Source organism: Semicossyphus pulcher, unplaced genomic scaffold (genome assembly GCF_022749685.1).
Source record: "Semicossyphus pulcher isolate SPU_LCO1_2020_fin unplaced genomic scaffold, fSemPul1.0.p SCAF_1, whole genome shotgun sequence".
Taxonomy (NCBI): Eukaryota; Metazoa; Chordata; class Actinopteri; order Labriformes; family Labridae; genus Semicossyphus; species Semicossyphus pulcher.
In genome coordinates, this window is record NW_027211603.1 from 2,582,368 (window position 1) to 2,600,069 (window position 17,702).

Below are 17,702 nucleotides of genomic sequence, written 5' to 3' on the forward strand. Positions count from 1 at the left end.
GACTCTTAGTGACACAGTCAGGGCTGCACGGAGGAAGCAAGCTGGGAAATCCCCTCTCCAAGGAGGAAGGGCGGGGTCATGCCAGGCAGGAGGGGGGAGGGGGAGGGAGCGGGCTGGCAGCAGGAACTCTGGGAAAGTTCAGAGTTTCCCAGGAAAGGTGAATCCGATGATGCGAGCTTATTTCTCAACAAGAACGCGACAGATTTACTCCAAACGCTCCTCCTCTCTTTCCTGCTCTCCCTGTAGATTCATGTGACTCCATGATGTTTCCGCTAGCGCCACCATCAGGACAAACTTCACACGATTAGCTCCACTGTTGTTCGGACTGTAAGAACGCATAAATGATTAGGATGTTTCTGTCCGACGCTTTAACGTGATAATAGCTGAACACAGCGAGAGAACAAAGCCGAGCTGCAGGTCTGAACTTGTTCTGTATTAAGCTGCTGTCTCATCTGTTGATCTGATGTTTCTGTTCAGGCTGCAATCAGTGCAGGAAGAGCTCCACTGCAGGGGACAGACCAAAACACAAAGCCCCATTTGTTCGCTGTTTTTATAACACCTACTATTTTTAGTCTATAATTCTTGTCATGTAGTCAAAGTGTCTTTAAGCAGCTCCGTTTGCAGTGTTCAGGCAAAAATCACTGGATTACTTTGATAAGGAAGAAATCGTAATAATATTATGGTTCTCTGGCAACTTCTGGATATTATTGCAGCTTCTCTAAGTAGATTTATTCAGTTCAAGCATCCCGGGGTCCTGCTCATTGTCGTGGTGAAGAAGGAGCTGAGCCTGAAGGCAAAGCTCTCAATTTACCAGTCGATCTACGTTCCAGCCCTCACCTGTGATCATGAGCTTTGGGTAGTGACCGAAAGAATGAGGTCGCGGATACAAGCGGCTGAAATGAGTTTCCTCTGCAGGACATCTAAGCTCAGCCTTAGAGAGAGGGGAAGCTCAGCTAACAGTCACATATGATTATTAGTTGCAGCTTTGATCATTACAGTGACAGGCTGGTATCTTGAAAGGTGTCTACAGGGGTCTCAAACCCCTGCAGATCTCCCTGTTTCATAGCCTGCCACAAAGCTTTCTTGCCTTGTTGTAAAATTCTTAAAGAAAATAAAAATGTATGAAGAACTGGACCCTCTCCGCCTTTAACATGCGAGTCCAGCTGGAGTACACAGGAACACGACAGGCTGAAAATAAAAGCTCTGAAAGCAGACAGGAGGTTTGGTCTGCGGGGATCAAAACGGCAACAAGGAAACAGAACAGAAACTCTGGAAACAGGAGCTGTGAACAAAGAAACACAATGACAGGCAGCAAACAGAGGCGCAGATAAGTCTGCTCATGCTGACAGCTGGGGGCTGAAACAGGCCGCAACCGACTCAACAGAGACTAAATGCAGCAGCTCCTTCACAATAAGAGCGCAGATATAAAAAGAGTTTCTTCTTGTGGACCAACGTCTCTGCAGCCCTGCGTCGTCTGTAACCGCTGATTGATACACACTCCTGCTCCTGCAGACGCACCACAAAGCAGCATAAATATACGCTACATGTATCCTGACACCTGGATGAAAGAGTGCAGCCGCTTGTCAGACACTGCGACATCAGCCAATAATAAAGAAGCAGCAGCAGAGACAACTGCAACGTTTCAAATTTCAGGAGGCACGAGTCGCTCTGTGTGTGCAGCCACAATAACACGATAGCAGAGCTTCACAGCTGCGTGCAAAAGTCAAGGCTCATATCATCCATGACAATCGGCCTCAGAGGAATTCACAGCAGACGATAGCCTCCGTCCTAAGAGCCTCAACTTAGACGAAGAAAATCAGGGTGGTAAGTGACAATCTGGACAATCAGGGTGAGAATAATATATAGACTGAAAACAAAAAGCAGGGAGGAGTCGGAATGTAATTCAGTTGTATTAACTAATAATGAACTAGCCATGAAACAGGCTGTAAAGGCTGCAACACGACATGAGTACGTCCACTAAAAGTTCTTGTTTGACAACATTACAGAAAGGATACCTGCAGAGATAGACCTTTTTGTTACAGAGGAAGACAATTTTTTTCAACCAGAAACAGCCCTTAAGGCCTTTATTCAAAGCCACCAAACTCCATTTAAAAAAACAGCAATTTTACTTCACAGAACACGGGAGTTGCTGTTCTACTGCTGCCTTGATTTAGTGGGTAAATGTGTGTTACACAAACATTCTTTTGTATACGAACTAACTGCTTAAGTCAACAAAGTCACACAATAACACAACCTAACTAACTGATCGCAGAACTGTAGACTAGCAACTCCTGTTTCTGCCAGGTAAAATGACTGTTTTTGTCAGTGAAGTCTGGTGGCTTTTCTGGTTGAAAAAAGTGACTTACTCTCACCTCAGAAAGGTCCGTCTCTGTGTGGATTACTTCTGTAATGTTGTCAGACACTTAGAATAACAATCTGAGCCTGTCAGTGACAAACACAAGAACCTTAAGAGGACGCACTTTGATCGGCCTTAAGATTATATTCCAGCCGTTACAGCCCGTTTCACCGCTGCAGGCTCGAGCAATCTACTGGAGCAATATTAAAACTTCGTACATAATATTCATTAATAGCCTAAATATTGAAACATGGAGGCAGCTTTAAAAGAACTGGGAGTCCCTTTTAAGTGAAAGCTGATCTACAGTCAGCTGAGCTTCAAACAAACACCGTTTGTCTGTTTCCAGCTGCAAACACGACTTCAATAACCACTTCAATGAAATCACAAACAGTTTGTTTTCAGTTTTAAAATAATGACCTACAAAGTAAAGTGAAGTGATGATATCAAACCACAGAGCAGCTGACAGACAAACAGACACTCTGTCCCTCTGATAAAGATTACAGAGAACTGATGAATGAAGCTGTTGTGACGAGCTGCGACAGAATAACATCCTGTGACTCAAAACATCCGGGAACTTGTTTCCCAATAGAATTCCCAATAAAATCCCAGTCGTCATCAATCATCATAAACAGGCGGCTGCAGGACGAGTTCAAACAGGAGAAACAGAAAGTACGTCACTGACGCTCTTCACAGGAAGCTTTTTGATCTGAGCTATGGAAGCCAAAAAAAGCAGTAATAATTCAGTGTATGAGACGCACTGTCAATACATTTTGTTTTCATCTAAAAATTGAACCGCGTCCTATATTTTATAGTGTGACTGTATTTTACCCAGACGATGGCGCTATGATCTAGCTGAAGCCTCATCACGGACATGCACCGTTACGATCGCCAGTGCAGCCGCCGCCCTCACAACCATCAACGCTACCGTAGGCTGGGCTCAACTCCCGCTCAGGTAGCTCGCAGGATACAAACTCCACATGGTGAAAACAGATGGTAGGCTGTAATTTGTGTTTTGAATGTGTTTCAAATGAAAATAAATTTAAATAAAGTTGAAATAACTTGTGTTTATTAATAATTTAATAATAACAATTTTCCTAGAATCATTTTTCTTACTTATTTATTTTTTCTTTTTAGTCTTTTTACTTTTTTCTGCCAATATCTTTTTTTTTTTACCAATAATTTTATTTTTCTTGCATTTTTCCAATTAGAATTATAATATTTATATATAAAGTCCAGTTCAGATCGATGATTCACAACACAACAAAACAGTTTTAGAACGTTGCAGAGAAAGTTGCAGCGCTGTGAGCTGGTTAGTTGCAGAGCGTCTGAAGCCGTTGCCTGGAGTTGAAGAAGATTTGACTTGTCAAATCTCCAAATGCAGTTTTAGAACTGAATGATGAACCTGTTTCTCTTCAGCCAACCAGGAAACAGCATACATTGGCGTAGGCGCCCTGTCTCTGGCGCTGCAGTAGCCACAGACGGCTCCAGATCCTCTTTTTCCAAACTCTCTGTCTTCAACATTTATTAATCAGTGTTACAGCTAACATCGTGAGCACGTCACTGTCACTGTCACTGTCATCCACTTCTTTTTATAACGATAACAGAAATCCAGCTAGATAATTCATGTAACCTGGACCTAATACTAACGCTATATAGTATTAACTAACGTTATAGTATTAATGCAGAAGTAGTGGGGTATGTCAGTGCGTCGTTGCTATAGAGACGGTCAGCTGCGTTGCGTTGCTTTGATGTGAACGGCCCTGTTTACGATCAGATGTCGGGGATTCTTTAAGCAGTTGCTTCCAGTCTTGTTGCGAATCATTGATCTGAACTGACCTTAAAGTGTTTAAAGAGATCAATTAACTGAATATCAAATAACTTTTCAGCACCTGGTTTCGAGTCAAATCTTTCAGCTTTTTTGTTAAAAAACGGAATATTTTCTGCTTTTAGATAATTTATTTTTTTACTATTTTTGATGTTATGAAGATGAAAAGTATCATAACGTTGTTGTTTTGGAGAACCACATAACTGTTTCCCTCGACTCCCAGTATTTATGCTAAGCTAGGCTAACCTGCCTCTGACAGTAGCTTCTACTTAACAGAGAAAAATTAGTTTTTTTCCAACTACAAGTTATTTTTAACACCAAAATCCTCCATATGAATCAAACAGAGAAAGGAGAGATCTGTCAGATCAACAACACAAAGGTCACATGTGCCTCATTTTCAAGTCAAACAAGCAGGAAGCAGAGCTCGACTGACTCACAGCTACGGTTACAAAGAGATCTGAAGGTGTTTGTGTAACTAATAATCTTAGTTTAGGCAGGAAAGCTATAAAAACATTGTCAAATCTCATTTAAGCACCAAAAAAAGTAGAAAAACCAAAGGCAGAGAGGGCAGTAGTGAAAGTTTAGTTTCTGACTCGTGTAAAAAAGCAGTTTCAGACTCAGAGAGGAAATCCTCCCAGCTGAGCCACAGCCACACGTCACTGCGGTGAGAGTTTCCCCTGAGTCATCACTCGTCTGCTGCAGGAGCGGACGGAGGGATGGAGCCGTGGAAAGAAAGAAAAAAGGAGGACATGGAGGAGATAATTACCCAGGATGGAGTGAACGCGGACGGAGAGCTGAGTCCTCAGGATCAGGATGGGCTTCTTCCCTTTTCTGTGGAAAAATAAGAGACAGTCAGAGCTGAAGGGAAAATGTGCCACCGTCCTCCTGCAGGACGAGCTGCTTTCAAATACTCTGTGAAAGAGAAAGAGCTGCAGAGTGAACATTAAGAGCAGTTAGATCTCAGAAAGTGTTTCTGTGCAGCTCAGTCTGAACGCTGATCTTGTTCCCAACAAACAGATTTGTCTTTTTGTGTTGATGATTTTTTATTCAAATAGACAAACACAAAACTGAAAAAGCATTCACACCCTCAGAATACGGAGGAACTTTAAACAGCTACATTTCGAGGAGAGGTTACCAAAGGAACCTGAAGCCCGTTTCCCACTGGTCAAAAAACCCGCCAACACCCACTAACACCCGGCTTTTTTGCTTAATGGGAAAGGCCACAATCAGCATTCAGACCCGGGTCAAATGACTCCGATCGGTATTGATGGGAACACAAAACCCGGGTCGGCACGCTAATCTCAGCCCCCTGTCCGACGCGATGCTGTCCTCCGTCGGTAACTTCTGCGACTCCTCGTCGTCTCGGCTACAAATTCCACCCGTCTACGTTGTCACCGTAACATCTTCACTGTTTACCAACACTGTCTCCGGCGCGTTGGTGACGTCAGGCGGTGACCTAAAGCGGTATACTTCACTGGCATTGGGAAAACAGACAATCGGCATTTATAAGCGGGGCCTTCCCGGGTCTGAAAAACCTGCGTCAACACACTAATTCTGGTGGGAAAGGGGGATTACATAAGTCTAAAGAGGCTCCTGGTTCAGATCCTGGAGTTTGCATGCTCTCCTAGTGCATGCGTGGGTTCCCTCCGGGTACTCCGGCTTCCTCCCACAGTCCAAAGACATGCTCGTTAGGTTCACTGGTGACTCTTAATGGCCCGTAGGTGTGAATGTGAGCGACAAAGGTTGTCTGACTCTGTCTGTCAGCCCTGTGATTGACTGGCAATCAATCCAGGTGTAACCTCTCATCTCGCCCAATGACAGCTGGGATAGGCTCCAGCCGCCCCACGACCCCGAACAGGATAAGCGATATGGAACGTCAAAGTGAAGCGTTGAAAAATTGTAAAAATACAGCGTACACTTAAACTGAATTCATTTATATATTAAGGACTTTTTAAAGTGGCTAAAGTACGTGTTTCTCATGGCTCCATGTACAGCAGTGCACAGCTGAGCCTCCATGTTGGCTTCTCCAAACAGGAGCCCTTCTGACCGTCACCTACTGTACGTATTGATAAGTACCTCATACAACCCCGCTGCAAAGAAACCTTCAAAAAGCACCTCTAAACAGTAACCGAACTGCAGTCAGAAATCCTCCTCACTCATCTGTCCTCCATCATCGCTGCAGCACGTTCAGAAGTCTTTAGTCATCAACGATCCATCTTTATCCATCTTTATCCATACTCATGACATGAACACATCTTACACATAAAGCAGCGTTAAAAATAACTTTCCTCCTCACATGCTGCAACACACTCAGCCTCACACAATCAGTCAGTTTGTGTCAAAGTGCAGTCACGTTAGCTTCTGTTTGACGGACAGCAGGTCGACTGAAGCTGCTCTGAACTGATCCCAGATCTGCTCAGTTTCAAAGTAAAGCTTCGCAGACAGACTGCGGCGTGCTGGGATCAGAGCACGGAAAGAACGACAGCAAGAAGTATGGAAAGAATGAGAGAGAGAGAGAGAGAGAGAGAGAGAGAGAGAGAGAGAGAGAGAGTTTGTCTGAAGCTAAAAAAAGTCGTTTTTTAGTCATCGTAGAAATCACACACAGTTTCCATCACTTCAGAGGTCAGATTACATTTCATTCATTTCCTGCAGACTCTAACCTTAAACCAACTACACTTACAACAGTGTGACTTTGTACACAGCTTCATGTCCCCACAACATGACTCATACATGTCCACATACACATGCAAGAACCCTGCTGGTTGTTCTGGCATAACACCAAGCTCCAGTTCGATGTTAGAGTGTTACCGTAGAGCTTCAGACTAAAGCTGGAGACGAGTCTGAACCTCCCCTCCTTCTCCAGGGTTTGTCTTTGCATGAACTTTCCTGCTGCTTGCAGCTACTTGAGGCTGACCAGTGTGATGAGCTGTTAGCTCGGATCAGTACCAGGATTTCAGACAGGAGCGTCTGTCCATCTGTCTCCGCTGAGGGGTAGTTTACCTGTAACTAGCAGGTCACACGTCAGCTGAAGGCTGGATGACTACAGCGCTATGAACCCAAAGTAAAAAAGGTTTAGCGGAGATGTGTTTGCAATAAACTGGTCTGATTAATGTCTGGATTCATGATTCTTATGTTTGTCTGCAAACCTGATGCTTCTATCTACAAAAGCAACAAGACCATCAGGGAGAAGATTCATGATTTCTTTAAAGCTGCCATCAGACGAGGAGGTTGACCGCGCGCTGCAGTCGGCTTTGTTTACATTTTCCACATAAAGATTCACAGTCAGTGTTTGATTATTAAAAGGAAGCAGGAGGAGATTTTTCATCAGAAAACACGACGTACACATGTACAGGACGAGGTCAGCAGAGAGACAGAGGGACAGTTTAGTTCACCGCGGCAAATCAGCACAAAATGAAAGTTCCTCACAGGAGCTTTAATAAAAGTTAAATGATGAATTACATGTTTGTAGGAGGATTGTAAAAAAAAACTAAACAAAAAATACTGAGACGAGAAATGTTCGTACATTTGCCAGAAAAAAATAAACTAGCGAGACACAAACAGTGTAAAAGTGTTTATAGGAACCTGTTTGAGCCGCGACCCCAGAAATGTTGGTTGGGGTTCATGCCCCCCTCCCTCTGATTAACCTGTGTCTCTTCTCTGCCCTGTTGGCTCTGCTGCTCACACAGGCGTGCATGGCACGGAGCTCGGAGCATGTTTAGCCTCTCTGCACGCAAGAAGCAGACTTCATAGAGGAGAAAGACTGAGCGACCCTCTGCTGCGGAAACACACGTTTCTATGCTCCCCGTTTGCCCCAGAGGTTACCAACACACATGACAGTTACCCTACGACCTCATGACGGAGACTGAAAGGAAACAAACCTGGATTACAGACATAAAATGTACAAAAGTCGGTCGTTTAGTTTTCTGGATGGAGGCTGATACAGCAAACAACCACCCCAAGGTTGTGGGGTAATACACAGTCGAAGGTTTGTGCATCCAAACCGTCCTGAGGCTGAAACAGTTCAGACAGAGTTACTGCTGAGCGATCAGGAGGACTGGAAAAAATAAGGGCAACCCACACTGATCTATGAACCAGTTTTATTGTGCGAATAACAGACATTTAGTCACATCCACCGCCCTGAGAGACTCGCTCTGACTGCTTCTTCTGTCTGTGTGACTCGTCCTGTGTGTGCTGTCATCTTCAACTAAACATTCAAATAAAGCTAAATGATGCAAAGCTGTCGTTTAGAGTGCTTCAGCTCCGGCAGTCTGCTGGTTGTCACTGAGCTCAGATTAACGTTTATATCTCTGTTCCCACAGGAGTCGTGTTTGTGTGATGTAAATATAGCAAAGAGCGAGCAAGAGACGTTTCTGCCTAAATATGAAGAAAGACACGTTTCAGTCCTCGAGCAGAGAAGACGACCGTGATGCTGCAGCAGGAACGTTTCTGAGAATGTTGTCATGTTTATTCCCCTACAAGGAAACGATCCTGACCCTGATTTGTCTGAGTTTCATGTTGTAAATATTGATGTGTACATGTTGACGGGATAAACCAAGTTTGAAAATGATCCTTCTTGATTGCATGTTTATTTTATCCACAGACACGCAGCCTCCTGCTCTGCAAAGAGCCTTAAACATGCACTCTATCTAATGGCCAGCAGGGGGCAAAAGAAGCGTGATGGTATAGAAGTCTACGAGAAAACGAGCTTACTTCTCACTTGATTTATTCCCCCAGTAAACGTTCTCCTAATGAGTTTATGGTCTCAATCTTTTGTTTCAAGTCTTCTTCAACACAGCATGATGTTCATTTACTAAATGATGGTTCCATTTAGAGTCACAGAGACGATAAAGCAGGGTTTATTTTAGGGCGTGGCGACAAGTTCAACATTTGGTTGAACTGCAGACACTCGGAGGAGGCAGCTGTAACATTAAATCAAAATACATGTTTTTTTGTTGAATGCGTCTGGCGTTAATTGCAACCTCCGGTATTAAAAAATGAAGGCAAGTGCAAAAAACTGCAGTTCTTTGAGTGTCCACTTGAGGCTCCAGAAACCAGGAAATAACATCACAGCAGATGTGAAAATTCCCATTTTAACAGCAGAAATAAACACGTTTACAGACTTTATGAGGTCATTTTATTGTTGAAGACATCTGTACGGCGGTGGATTTTTACATAGCACACCTGTTCAACATATATTAAGCCTTAATTTACAGGGACCTCCCGAACTCGAAGCTTCAATTACGCAGTTGAGAAACCAAAGGATGACGTCACAATCCATGATTTATACAGTCTACGGCTAATTGTCACATACACACAAGTAACCGGGACAACACTGACATTTAAGATATTCTTAATCATTTTCAGAGTTTATCATTTCCATGAAAAAGTTAAAAAAATACTGACGACAGATTGTATTATAGGATTATACTATATGTTGTAATTTTGCATCCAGTGAAACGCTTTCCTAATTTCTATGTCCCTCCTCCAAGATGCTTACGACCTTTGAGCTAGTCAGCAGTAAAGTTGGCTCAGCGGTTAAATCGCGACGCATGTTCAGAGGCTCAGTCCTCGATGCAGCGGCCCCGGGTTCGACTCCCACCCTCGGCCCTTTGCAGCGCCTCGTCCACACTCTGTCTTCCACTGTTTCTGACACCGTCCACTGTCCTCTCTCTTAATAAAGGCATAAAAGGCCAAAAAATCCATCCATCATCTATACCGCTTATTCTGTTCAGGGTCGCAGGGGGCTGGAGCCTATCCCAGCTGTCATTGGTCAGTCAATCACAGGGCCGACACATAGAGACTCACACTCACACCTACGGGCAATTTAGAGTCACCAATTAACCTAACGAGCATGTCTTTGGACTGTGGGAGGAAGCCGGAGACCCTGGAGGGAACCCACGCATGCACGAGGAGAACATGCAAAGTCCACACAGAAAGGCCCACCTTGCCCAACCTCAACCGCTAACCACTGCACCACCGTGCAGCCCAGGCCAAAAAACATGCAATCAAATAACAGTTTAGTAGCTATATCTTGGAAACTATAAAGCTTGTTTTTGGCTAGAAACTACCATCTTATCGTGTATTGCTGATACAACTTGCTAACAAAGCTAGTGCTAAATGATAACTTAGCATTTGCTAACCTCTCTCTCCTCTCCAGTTCCACCCTCATGTCCAAATATGGTCACTTCTGCCACTAAAGATGGCGACAAACAAAATGCTGAGACTTCAGAGCCGTCATGACACAGTGACGTCATGGCAGCTACGTCCACTTCTATTACAGTTATATGAGTTTGCATGACGGAGCTGTAGTGACGAAACTTTGTAGCTTCATTTCACAACATGTTTTCTTTATATTGTTTATTGTTCTAAACTTAAGGCTCGGCCGTGACCTCCTTCAAACCAGGCGGCTCACAGCTGCTGGTCTTGCTGGGTGTTTGACATTCAAAAGATGGATGTTGGGTGGAGCATCACTGTAAACACACAGAGCTGAACTGGTCACACTGGGCGGCCATGACAGCTGAGACAAACAAAGAGTGAAGACAGACAGGTAGAGCGGAGGTGTTTCCTTACGCCACGTCTTCATAGAAGCTCTCCAGCTCGTCTCTCTGCTCGGTCATGGACGAGTCCAGGTCCAAGTAGTTTCCATGAGGAGACAGCTGCAGGGTGCATTCCTCCAGCTGGGACACACAAGACAACACAAGTTCATATTTAAATTATTACATATTCCTTCATGCATCTACAGAGACAGGGATCACATCTTATAATTAGTGTTAGTATAAACAGATCCTGCAGCAGCTGCTGTGACACTGATACACAAACAAAACCTACAGAACCTGTTCTTCTAAAGAGGTCGACTCTATTTATTAAACTACATCTATATGTCAACACGCTAACTGAGGCTCTATTTGAAATGTTTCCCTGTTTGCTCCCCAGAACACGAATCATCCTTTAAAAACTTTTGTTTAAGAAGTATTTTACTTTAAAATAAAATACAAACAGACTTAAAAAAAGAGGAATTTTAAACCTTTAAGAGACGATCACGTGTAATTTAAACGGTGTGATCCTGTGTTATGCTAATCAGATGTTTTATTTATGTCGATCAAACACACCCACAGTGTAATTGTGTCACCGACACCGGTGTGACTCAGCGATCAGATTATCCATTCATAAAAGGTGAATACAGCCACACACCCGTGTTTCAGGTATGATTCAGTATCATTTACAACCTGCTGAACAGCCACAGTGCTGTGCAGCGCTGCAGGTTTGTTAGTGTGCTGCAGCCGACTGTGCGTCTGAAAGCCAATAACAAGAGCGAAAAGCTGCAGTTCCTCGAGTGTCCACTCGAGGCTGCTCCAAAAGTGAGTCAATCCCCATTAGGCCCCATATTAAAAATGCCCAACATCACAGCAGAATTAAACATGTTTACAGTCTGGTACAAACAGCTCTGGTCTCATTTCTCTATTCATGACAACTGTATGGCATCTGAATCTTTGATAACTTAATTAGGATAATTAGGTGTTGAGTGAGTGGTTGATGCTGCTTCTGTTTGCTAGGTGTCACCTCAGCTATTTCAGTCACTGAACTTAACCTCGCCTTGTGTTGTTGGAGCCTTTTGGAGAATATTTCATGCAAATATCTGACGAATGCAGCATCTTTTACACTGAGTGAAATACCAAGGTTTTCCTCGGTCTCTAAATTGTGATTGAGTTACTTGCTTAGGTTCTTGTTTTGATTTGGAATTCATTTTTTCCTATTCATTGGAAATTTGCTTTCTGCCCTTGGTTTGGGGACTGGAGACGGAACATCTTGAGCACCCCTGTAGACTGAAGAGTAACAGTTAGCATGAACGAGCAGGTATCGGAGTCTGCACACAGCATACCTGACTTTTTAGCTTGTTCAGTGTTTTTCATACATTCACTTATTGTGGCAGCATTTGGATGGAGTAAGGATTGTTGTTGGCTTTTCCCTGCAGAGAAGACGGTGGGCCGTAATGGGAGAAGACCCGGTTATATAAAGTCACCCGGTTTGTTTCGTTCACCCACAACGAGCGAGCAGCTCAGAAAGTCCGCTCCGTTCCGCCGCCAGAGAGTTAATCTCTAAAAATAAACAACTCATGTGGGTGGATTGGGATTTACTGACAAATGATTGTGTCTCGTGGAGAAGCGGATCTACCAGATGCTTCACATGACAGGATTTTCTTAATGTCACCTGATCTTTGTGTGTGGCTTCACTGTGTTGTCACATTAGCCCCGTTGTTAGCCTCTGAGGCTAAAAACAAAGACCAGCTGGCTGCCAACCTCCACTCCCTTCCTGACTCTGTTGTTTGCCTAATTCCTCATCCCCATTCATGTATGACATCACATACACTTGGAAGCACACTGAAAGCTGATCAGTGCGGGTTGTGTCGTTCTGCAGCCTTTCTGACCTCCTTTGTGTTAAAAGAACTCTTCAGATCTTTAATCAACTTTTCTGGGCAGAACTCCTGCAGGTTTCCTGAAAGTCTTCTCGTGTTTGTGTTCTGATTTTATTCAGATTCTTGGACATTTGACTACAACCGTTCACTATCTAATCTTTGCAACACGTCATCAAATGTTTGCATGAACTCTCCTCTGCAGCAGCATGTTGTAAGATCTCACTTTTCATGCAGTAAACACAGCCCTCGTTTGATTGAATTAGGACCTCAGATCTGAATGTTTTCTGTCTATTTATAGCCTGGCAGGAACTGCGTCTTGTAGCCGTGTACCATGAGTCACGCTCAGGTATGAAGCGGGAATTGAGGGCAAAAAACAATCGTGTCCAATGCCGATAGTGAGCCGCTGAACAGACTGCAGAGTCTCTGAACCAGCAGAGCCACATTTTTCTCCAGCAGCAGCTCCTCCTGCTCAGACTGCTCTGGAAATATCGACTGTGGAGTCTGAGGTGGCAGAGGACCAACACATGACCTCACCTCCATCCTTTAGGATTACAACTTTGAGCAGGTAGATCATCGGTGGGGTTTGCCTGCAGCTGTTATTGAAAGATATCAACATAAAATGAGCAAATTAACCTTTTTCATCCTGCTTTAAATCCATTACTCGTATTTTACCACCGTAAGAGCGACAGAGATACGTCTCCATCTTGCAATCAAAATAACCAACTGAATAAAAGTACAAAAGTATCAGGCCATTATGCACGATTCAGAATACGTTTTTGGAGGGTGGATTTGCTTCTTTTATCGGGCGAGGCTAACGCTTTCCCTCTGCTTCCTGTCTTTATGCTATGCTAGGCTAAAAACTTCTTGGAGGTAATGCAATATCTCTCTGTCCTTTAAGCATAGAGATCAAGATGTTATCCATCTAAAGGCCTGAGGCTGGAGGAAACAGACAACATGACAATGTTCCTTTAATATTCCTCTCAGGCGATATTTACAACAAAATTACTTTGTCATCAAGTGTTGTTGATTTGTTCAGGTGAAGGTCATTAGAAGTCAATAATCAAAGTATCCAACTGATGATGACTGAAGTCAGGTAAATTTGACGTCGGTCTGTTTACAGAGGGAGGAAAGGAAAGAGACAAAACAGCGGAGAGAAAGTAAGACGGTACGGGATACGGCGGGGTTTAAAGACGGTGAATGTCCATTCCGCGATAACAACCTGCTCACTATACATTATCCCTTACCTGTACCATAGTCTGGGTTAAATGAATACTTGATTCTGATTGGCTGCAGGGTGTCAAACTGAAACTGTTCTAAATGAATGCTCTGGCTATGCATTAATCTGTAGTTAAATCTTAGATTACAATGTTAAACTATCATATACATTTTAACTTAGCTATAAGGAACCTTTATTTAACATATTTAGAGAATATGACACCTTTATGACTTGGATGTGGCTGAAGGCAGAGATTAAAGTACCTCCGAACACCACAGGATGAAGCCTGTAACAGACAGACAAACATATGTAATGGTAAATAAATGGTCATATTCTTTCTCTTTAGCAGCGAGCCATGGTATATTGGGGATAATGCCCTTTGAGGTGTCCATTATAAGGAATGTACAGACTGTGTGGAAGCATACGTCCTCCACACTGCTTTGTAAAGAGTATTTTAGAGTTTACCTTTGCTGCAGATGCTGTTCCAACCAAAAAACCTAACGGACAATTTTAGTGCTAAGCTAGGCTAAACATATCTTTGTACAGGGCATGCTAACAATACGTGCATAACAAAAGAAATCCACATCGGGCTGTATTTCTGCAGCTGATGCCTTCTCATATGCGGAAGGAAAAGGCCAGTTCACGTCTTATCAACACACTGCTCTTAGTATTGCATCCGTCCGTCCATCCATCCCTCCATCACAGCTTATCTCCTGTTTACAGGTCCCACCCTTTTCCTCCACAATCACTCTACATGGCCTACATCAAGGGAGGAGGAGGAGGAGGGGGGGGGGGGGGGGGGAACTATTTCCGAATAACTAAGAAAAGTGCAGAAGACTTCATGAAAAGTTCAGTTTCATGCTGGAGAACCAAGTCTACGTAACACCTCATTAGATGTCAGCCTGCAGATCGAGTCCCAGGGCATGATGGGAACAATTAGGGGGTCAGTGGAGGAATGTAATCTAGTGGGACCGGCACTCTGGTCTTTATCTGATCCTGGAGATTCCAGCGGGGCACCGAACGCCTTGCAGAAGGCCTGGGTAGATTTTTGTCTCCTTTGTGAAACCAACATAAAACGTAAACAGATCTGTAACGAATAAAAGTCGTGTTCCAGTGGGGGGATTAGAACGGCGAGCAGGCTGCTGCTTTGATAAGGAGAAGAAGAAACCTGAAGCACACGCGGCTGAGTAATGAGCGACTCCTTTAAGAAGCGACTCCTTAGAAACTAGGCTGTATCCCGGTCAGTGTACTTTAGCCTCTCTGATAACTGTGGAATGAGTGCCACAGTGAAATATGACTGATATGTAACTGTGACTTAATGCTGAGTTAGCCTCTGAAGCATGTGTTCACTTCCTGTTTGGAAAACTGCACTTAGGACAATAACAGACGCATCATTAGTCACCCAGTGAACAGGAAACTGAGCCAGAGAGTTGATTCTTCTTTTCCAAACACATTTTTAACATTCATGTGTCGCAACAGACTTTTAATTTGACAGTGCCAACTTACGCACCAAGCAGTGCACAGTTCAGAGGTCAAACCTGAAAGGGCTACTCCACTTTTTTCTGAGATCACGAGAAAAATGATCCTATATGTTATATTGAACAGAATATCAGAGGAGCAGCCAGTCGCCTGCGCTAAAATGATCAAAATCATGAGTCATTTTGAATAAAATCAACGCGCCCTGAAACTTGTGGAAAAAGTGGTGCTGAAGTTCCAAAAGAAGAAGTACGTCGTATTTGTGAAACCTAAACTAAATACAAAGCTGTGTAACGTGCTTACACATTACTACGTAGGAAATGTAGTGCTCCTAATGTACATGTATGCTATGCTTCCATGCTACCAGGTGTGTTCAATAACATATAGGCTAACAATAGCCCAGAATTATGACTTTATTCTCATAAAATTACGACATATTTCTTGCAATATTTTCTTCTTTTACGACTTTATTATTGAAATCTTCTATTTTTTTTCTTTATCGTGGCCCTACGGCGTTGTAACTTTATACGAATCAACAAAAAATTCAACCTGGCATCTGCTTTCAAACACAGATAGTGTTTAAAAGCCGCAACAGCAAGCCAGCGAATGAACTTACCCCATACAAACAGAGCTTCAGTTAGCCTACCTTGTAAGGTATCTAACAAACTAAGAATACTGGCATTAACATTTTTTGCTTTACTTTGATATAAACCCAAGAAAACTGATAATGTAATGCCTATTTCACCGTTGCCAATGCTAACACTTCTACACCATTTTTTGCTACACAAACAAGGCCAATAAATCAGGCATCAATTCTGTTGCCTTATGAAAGTAAAAAACAACAACAAACCAGGCCCTCTAAACTTTGGCGGTCAGGGAACTGTCTAATATTTAATGGTTTTATTAATGGTAAAGCCAATAGTTTATAAACCCAAGTATTGAACACATTTAAATTTAAACTGATGATGGTGCTAGCTGAAAGGTGATATTGGAGATCTTGGATGGAGATATTTCAGTTCTGACCCCAAACCTGGTCATCTCTGACGTCTGAATCTACCACCATGACTCTAAAGTGAGTAAGTGAATGCATCACTGACCTATTGCAGCAACTGAAGAAGATACAGGGTCAGGACAATGTTTTTCTGATTCGTAGGCTCCACTACAGTACTACAGTCTTTGCAGGGACAGTACTGGATCAGAAGCTGCTGCCTGAGTCCTCACTAAGACCAGGAAAGTGGATCAGAACACTCCACTTTAAAGAACAAGCGACTTTAAAAGACCACTGTTGGTTTAAAGGATTTAACTATGTGCTAAAAAGTAGGTGGACTGAAAACCTTTAGATAGATAGTAATCCCTGTGTGGAGCAAAAGCTCTCATGTATGAAAAAACAGGTTGAAAACATCTTATACCAGACTCCGTTTAAAAAATTGCCAATTTCTAGTGTGGAAGACATTATCAGTGGCCATTACCACAAAGCGCGCAACTTATGAACCCAGTCAAGTCTTAAGGCAAGTTAGGCAGCAGAAAGCACCTGATGGGAATATACTGCTTATATTTAATAAATATAAATATATTACAAACTGATGTATTACAATTAAAAGTGTAAGATTTGTAATAATTTCCTAAACTGCCACACTGCACAGGACAACTAAAAACGTCGGACTTTTCAATGGAGTTTGGCGTGGATCATCTCACACCTGTGGCTTTGTTTCTCTATAGGTGGGTTACTCATTAAAACGTTGATCATCAGTTTAAAGTCCAGTTTACAGAAGCAGTTAGAAAGTGACACAACATGATGTGACTGTTGTAGTTAAATGAGTGACCCACCTTCAGCGGCGCCTCCAGCAGCTTGTGTATCCCGGCGATCTGCTCACTGAGCGGCAGGTTCTCCTCCAGGTTCACCGTCGGAGGTCTCCGAGGCTCCGGAAAGTTTGTGCAGATAAACGGATCTGTGTCCTCCAGGTACTGGACCCGGCAAACGATGGAGGCCATGTCCGCGTGACCGCAACCCAAATGCGGCTGAAAGTGTCAGTGTAACTCGGTGTAGATGCGTCCAGCTCTGGAGGAGCTTTTTAAATGAAGAAATCCCGGTCCCGGGTTCTCGCTGGTCTCACCCCGGACCGGTGAAACTGCTGCGGATGTACGCATGCACATCCGGTTACATCTTTCAAAATAACTGAATCCTTTTAAACTTCGATTTTCTGGCAAGATACTGATTCCCTTCAAGACTTAATGTTGAGATTTTAGAATTTTTGTTTTCTCACTTACAGAATAATTAAAATCTATTTACACTGAAGTGGTTCTAGAAGTGTATTATTTACTTGTTTACAGCTGGTGTATATTAATTGTCCATGCTATTTGTCATGGGTGCTCATAAAGTCTATGGTATCATAGTTTTAATAGGTTACTTTATTTT

The 17,702-nt window shown here is 43.1% G+C and overlaps 1 protein-coding gene across 4 annotated transcripts in view; it reads right to left on the reverse strand.

Annotated features, from left to right (window-relative positions):
• Positions 1–17,334, reverse strand: part of fhod1 (formin homology 2 domain containing 1) — a 55,383-nt gene extending 38,049 nt beyond the window's left edge. For all 4 annotated transcript variants that reach the window (XM_069672945.1, XM_069672891.1, XM_069672883.1 and 1 more), the window contains exons 1-3: positions 17,114–17,334; positions 10,752–10,858; positions 4,948–5,012 (exon numbers count right to left, since the gene is read on the reverse strand). In XM_069672945.1, coding sequence (XP_069529046.1) covers positions 4,948–5,012; positions 10,752–10,858; positions 17,114–17,278 — 337 coding nt within the window. In that variant the 5' untranslated portion in view covers positions 17,279–17,334. The remainder of the gene's footprint in view (positions 1–4,947; positions 5,013–10,751; positions 10,859–17,113) is intronic.
• Positions 17,335–17,702: the final 368 nt, after the last annotated feature.